Raw genomic sequence first — 6,000 nt, 5'->3', positions numbered from 1 at the left:
GTAAAAGGTTGGATTCAGATGAACTCCACTTGTGGGTCTTTGCTCTGGGAAACAGTCCCAGTTTGGCAGGACTGTTGGTCATGGGTGGAAGTTCTCTGGCAAAGGGTCACACTGGGGAGGTGACTTTTACTGAGTGCCTCAAACAATGAATATTTGGGGGATATTTGGATATAAAGGGTTGGAAAATGGTGTTTGAGGGCTGTAGGGGTGTGGTTTCATGGTGAATGAAAACATGCAGCTGAACAGCTCTGTGCTGAGTGGGTGAACATGGTCCCTCAGCCAGAGGAGTTTAGTGCGTCCTCCTCCCTGGGGTTACAGTGTACACCAACCTGGGCATAATTAATTTGAGCAGCATTCCTTATCAAAGCATCTTGTACTGTTTATGCTGTTTAAGCAGCTCCTCATGAGCTGTGCTGGTGGCTGGGTTCTCTGCCCCAGGTGAGTTAATGGGTCAAGAAACCACATCAAGGAGCAGCTGTGTAGCGTTGATGGACTGGAGGGTGCTGTTCTCCACCCTCCACCACGTCCTTAGTGCTTTCTCTCTCCTCCCCTCTGTGTTAGGCCAGGTAGCTGAAAGGAAAGTCAGTTCATCTTATTCATCAGACAGAAATGATGATGGGGTTTTGTTGCTCTTTTTTTTTGTTGTTGTTGGGGTTTATTTATTTATTTATTTATTTATTTATTTATTTCCAGCCAGATCAGCAAGCGGGAGAACAGACACTGGGGGGAGAGTGGGACCGTGCCTTGTAGCAGCAGCTTGCATTTACATTACTTCCAGAGAGGCAATGTTGCCTACAAACTGTCAGAGCATTCCCACCTTCCCTGATTGAAATCTGGCTGGCCAACAGGTCCAAAATGTAGAGGGGCAGAAGGTCCAGCCACAGGTGGGGAGAGTTACAAGGTGAGATACTTGAGCCCATAAATTTAACTTTCTGAGGAAACCAGGCTATAAATTTGGTGGCTAAGCATCCCTCAAAAGGCAGGAATCATGAGCTTTGTGGATGAATGTGAGAAATAAACTGTTTTTTTTGGAGAGGTGCCTTGATATGAAAGCCTGCCTGTGCTCTACTTGTACATCAGCATGTGTTGGAGAGATGGGCTGGATCTGGGGAGGAATTTGGCTCTGGGCTCAGCCCTCGTCTCTGTTTTCAGTATCGGTTCCCAAGCCAACAGCCAGCTCTGGGTAACCCAGTTCATCCAACTGCAGCAGACCTCCAGGGGAGCGCTGGCCTCTCCCTATGTGTGTTGGTGTCCTGGGTTGTGTTATGATGACCTGAGGAGAATAGCTGGGCTGCTCACAGGAGAATGGAGTCGCTTGGATGAATTAATTGTTGGACCTCTGGCAACAGGTCCTGACCCGGGTAAGGTCAATGGGAATTTTCCCGTTTGATTCATCAGAGGAAGAATTTTGTCTCCCAGGGAGGACTTTTCCCTGGCTCTGACCAACGCCTCTGCTAATTGGCATAGCTCTCTCATTACATCATTGTTTTCTGGCTTTCACAGAAATGATTGACCCAGAGAGAAATATTTTACCTGGAAAGGGAGACCAAGAGCTAACTGACAAAGGCAGGGGAGTGTCAAAACTTCATGCTGAAAAAACACAGAAGGGCTGAGGCTGGATCTGGAGAGCTAATGGATTTAGGCTGATGCAACTCTTAGGCAGAAAGCTGCTAGGTGCAAACAGGCTAATTGCTTTGGGATTATTGCTGGGTGATTACAGAGGAGCACCAGAAATGCAGTCCATGGATGAGGAGAGCCTGTCAAAGGCAATGGCACACAACTTTCAGATCCCTTTCCCACCATGTTTAAAACAAGCCAGCTTGGGCTTTCCCTTGGTCTTGCTGTGTTGTGGAAGAGAGACGTACCTGAGACAGCCCTGCTCATTTTGTATTTTCTGGTCTAGGTGTTGGCTGGTGGACAGCACATTCCTGCTGTGAATCCCATGGGCAAAGGGGTCTATATGCACGAGGGGGATCCCTGCTCCTTTTCTGTGTCTTATTTCTCTGGCCAGCCCCTTCCATTGCCTGTAAGAATCTGGCCCAGCCTGGAAAGGAAGAGTAGATATGGGAGGGGGCTTGCCTGAGAAACACAGACCACAGTTGACTTTATGTCAAACCAGGTAGCTTTTGCATCGAAAGTGATGGGGAAACAGTCTGTCCCCATTGCAACTGTGTTCACTGGGAAGTGAAACAAAGGAAACAGCATCACCCTGCTCTGCTGGGAAGGTGTGGGCTGCGGTGTTCACTCCTGGTTGGTGGGAGAGAGTGCATCCCACCGCCAGCAGCTTTGCTGAGTGTCAGCAGGAGTCACAGACGGCCACTTGCTGTTGTGTTAAACTTTTAGGTTTATTGCTTTCAGGTAAGGAGAAAGGCAATTTCTCATCTGTGCGTGACAGGTAACAACCAGATGCCAAATAGTTTGGGTGGCCCCAATTTCTTGTCACAGTGTTTCCGACAAAGTCACAGCAATAGCAAAAAGCAATGTGTTTGGAAGTTAACAAGTGAATCCACAGCCATGTTCTTCCAGGAGAGCAACAGTCACAGAAAGGCACAACATTTCCTTTGCAACAGCAGGTCATTCCTTGTCAGTGGAGCCTGCAGCTCTCCACATATTGCGGTTTGCTCCTTTGGAAATCTTCAGCTTTTTGCAGTAGTGGGTGACAAACTTTTGCAACAGAGAATGATGGGTTCAAAGCAGTAACTGGCCAGATATTCACCAGAAACACAGTTTCCGACTCGGCACAAGCCCCCTTCATGGTTACAGTTGTCTGGTCCATGCGCATCTCCTGTACAAAGAAGGAGCAAATTAGTTAGTAAAATGCAGGAGGCTTCCTCGGGCACCACGTCCCTGGCCAGCCAAGCCAACGGTGCAAGTGTGCGTGGAGCCCGGGCATGCGTGGCTGCATGGAGCACACCCAGGATCCCCGTGCCAAAGGACAGCTTTGGACACCTGTATTAAAAATCCCAAGATGCAGAGCCAACCTCACTCAAGGAACATTTTATCATGCAGTTGTTTTTTCAGGATGTTGGCAAAGGCTGCGCATAGGAGGTTGGAGCAGTTCTTCTTGCCTCACCAAGGAGGCAACTACAGCCTGGGAAAAGGCAGAAACATTTTCCCAGAGCACAGGATGTCTCGTCTAGCGCTTCTCCAACCAGTTTGCTCCTACAAAGGCAGCCAAGTCCCCCATTTTCACAGCTGCTTCCCTGCTTATTTTTGCATTACCCTGAGGAATTAAAACATGCATTTTGCCAAAGTACCTCACCCTCTATCTCATCCAGAAACCTCAGGACACCTTTCCTCAGTACCTACAATGTTTTGATTTGATTACACAGTGAGGAAATATTTTTCCTGTTCCCAGATACCTCTGTTTACCACCCTCGGCCTTCCTGGTCTTACCGTGACCGGTCAAGGAGATGAAGATTAAAATGAAACAAAGGATTTCCATTGCTTTGGTTCTGCTGGAAAATTGCAAGGCTGAGTGTGAGATTTTGCAGAAGCTTCTGTGTGCTGCTGGCATGCTGGATGGCATCCGGGAAGAGGGAGGGAGTAGGCAGGAGTTAATTATATTCCAGTCTCGGGAGTAACACTTGCTGCTGAGAAACCTTCCGTGTCGTTCTGACCCAGTGCTGCGGCTCCAAACAATGTTGACTTGCTTCACGTTTGCTGGTTATCGACTTCCCCGGTTCCTCTCCCCGGCAGCTAGCATTTTGGACTGGTAGATTGCCAGCTGCAGGCAGCTTGGTGGAAAAAAGAGGCTCAGGGGGATCCTCTGCCCTTCACCTGCAGGAGCAAAGTCCCCAGGGAGCCGATGGGTGGGAGGGTGGCGTCCAGCAAAGAGAGACTCCTGAGGAGCTGCAAGGAAGAGAACGGTGCAGGCTAGGAGTGATTAATTTTTTTAAATCTGAGCTCATGTGAATATTTTCTCTAGCTGAAACCTGGGTGTGATTTTTTTCCTGCCAAAAAAGCCATTCCAGCTTTGGCTTCTGTGGAATTTAGGAGGCTTCATTCCTAAGGGTGATTGAGCACACAGCACTGGTGGAGGAGGGAGCTGGCTAGCTCAGCAATGCACCACTTGGTGGTAATTATGTGACAGATACACAGCTCTTGCTGTAAAATCAGCCTGTGATAGTCCAGCTATCTTTGCCCAGCTGCTGTCCCTGCCTGGTCCTGCTGTCCCTTCAGCTGTGTTAATATAACTGTTTGTGTGAATGCATGCTAACCTGAGTAGTTGAAAGATCAAGGTTCTTTCAAATTAAAAAATTCCCTTCTCTCTAAAAAACCTGCAGTTCAGATGTACTTGACTGATAGAGTCGAAGTTTGCTGTCCTGGATCAGTAGGCATGAGGAGCTTGATTTATGTCACTTGCGATGCCTAGATAGTGTGGATTTCTGCATGAGTGTTAGTTGCAGACAAGACGTTCTGGAAAACCAGATACCTGGAGTCATCTCCAGTGGCACCAATATCCAGCTGTGGGCAACTGAGCAGGGCCCTGAGGCCAAGAAGGACAAAAGACAGATTTCATCTTTCTCTAGGCTCAATTGCGTTAAAGCATCTTGCTCAAAGGTTGACCAGTCAGCCTGATCTAGGGCAGCCAAGTGCTGGCAAACCCTCCGTTTTCATTGTCCACTTAATATTCTGATTACATCTTCACTCCATGGTCACCTGCTGGACCAGAAATAGGTCCAACCACCCTCTTGGAGTGAGAACTAGCCCCTTGGGAGTGGGACTGTTCCCTTGGGTTTAAAGCAAGGAACTGGTTGGGACCTTTGCACAACTGTTTGAGCACTGTGGTGTTTGGATTTGCCCCTCTGGGCTGTGTGGTGGGCAAACCTGCAAGGCAGGTCTGGCAAAAGAGCTGGAAGCTGTGGACCATTTCATGCCAGATAGATTCTGATCTTGAAGGAACAGCCAAGTCAGCAGACTGCCTGCTGCACTGTGATAACAGTTGCCAGTTGGCCTGCTCAGGTTTTGCAAAGGACAGAGTTTTTCTACCTCCTCTCCCCAGGCCATTTTTTTGATGTGTTGCTTTTTCAGTGCGTTTCCACTCCAACAGAGGGGTGTAGGCTGGATTTTATCCCCTGAGGCCCCCTCCCAAGCAACATTGCTCCCCTCTCCTCATCCTCTTCATGCCTTATAACTGATGACAAAGCGTGGCTGGTCCCATGCCTCACTGTGTGCTGTATCTTTGTCTCCCTTGTGTGAGGGTGAGATGTACCTTCTCTTGAAGGGGCTGTAGGACTGCTTGCTGCTCCTTACTGTCTCTGAGACTGGAAGGTGCATGGTAGGGCAGGACCCTTTGCTTGCTGCCCTGTGTGCTGGTCCACTCAGTAAGGATGCAGGGAAATGTAACAGCTCTGCATATAGAGCAGGAAAGAAAGATCTTTCCTGCCAGTGGCCCATGACAGTGTGGATCAGGTCAGCCTCGCAAAGAGTCTCTGGAGGGTCTTTTGTGGGTGCACATCTGGACATCTTTTGTGTCTGGATGTGGGACAAGAGCTTGCATGGAAGGGGCAAGACATGTTGCAGTCTTGTAAAACATGAACACCTCACCTCTTTGCTTTTTGCCTGTGTGAAATAATTCTTTGCTTTTTGAGACAGCTGTTCCCAAAAGGGACTTGTCCCACTGATAGCACACCATTCATGCAGCTTGCTAGAATCAGTTAAAAATCAGGTCTGAGGGGACTTCTGCAGTCCATCCCAAGCCTAAAGCATGGCCATCTTAAAATCTCCCTCGGACATGTACGCTATCAATCTACCATATCGAGTGCACTGTATATACACTATACACCTGTGGATATCTAAGTACTATCACTGTTAATAGCATCTTCTCTGTGTTCCCTGGGCCAAGTGTTGTGGACAGGCCCATCCTCACCATGTGTGATTCTGCGTGTGGCTTTCCATACTCAGGTACATAGTTGGTTCTCTCCAGAGTGGAAATGGGGTGGAAATGGTTAAGAATACAGTATAGACAATCCAGTGCCCAATATCTCCATGCCAAAG

At 48.4% G+C, this 6,000-nt stretch overlaps 1 protein-coding gene across 1 annotated transcript; it reads right to left on the bottom strand.

Moving 5' to 3' along the window:
* Window positions 1-2,326: 2,326 nt before the first annotated feature.
* LOC130151336 (gallinacin-12-like) lies at window positions 2,327-3,991 on the bottom strand. Its single transcript, XM_056343487.1, has 2 exons — window positions 3,397-3,991; window positions 2,327-2,785 (listed from the first exon to the last, which is right to left on the bottom strand). The coding sequence occupies exons 1-2, from the start codon at window positions 3,527-3,529 to the stop codon at window positions 2,637-2,639; spliced, it is 282 nt and encodes a 93-aa protein (XP_056199462.1). The 5' UTR covers window positions 3,530-3,991; the 3' UTR covers window positions 2,327-2,636.
* Window positions 3,992-6,000: the final 2,009 nt, after the last annotated feature.

The sequence above is a fragment of the Falco biarmicus genome, chromosome 6 (assembly GCF_023638135.1).
Source record: "Falco biarmicus isolate bFalBia1 chromosome 6, bFalBia1.pri, whole genome shotgun sequence".
Taxonomy (NCBI): Eukaryota; Metazoa; Chordata; class Aves; order Falconiformes; family Falconidae; genus Falco; species Falco biarmicus.
This window is presented reverse-complemented; position numbering and strand designations above follow the sequence as displayed.

Excerpts from the sequence above, each read along its gene's own strand:
- LOC130151336 (XM_056343487.1), bottom strand. The coding sequence starts at position 3,529 with ATGCCATCCAGCATGCCAGCAGCACACAGAAGCTTCTGCAAAATCTCA. Across the intron at positions 2,786-3,396 it reads CATCTCCTTGACCGGTCACG|GAGATGCGCATGGACCAGAC; the intron begins GTAAGACCAGGA and ends TTCTTTGTACAG.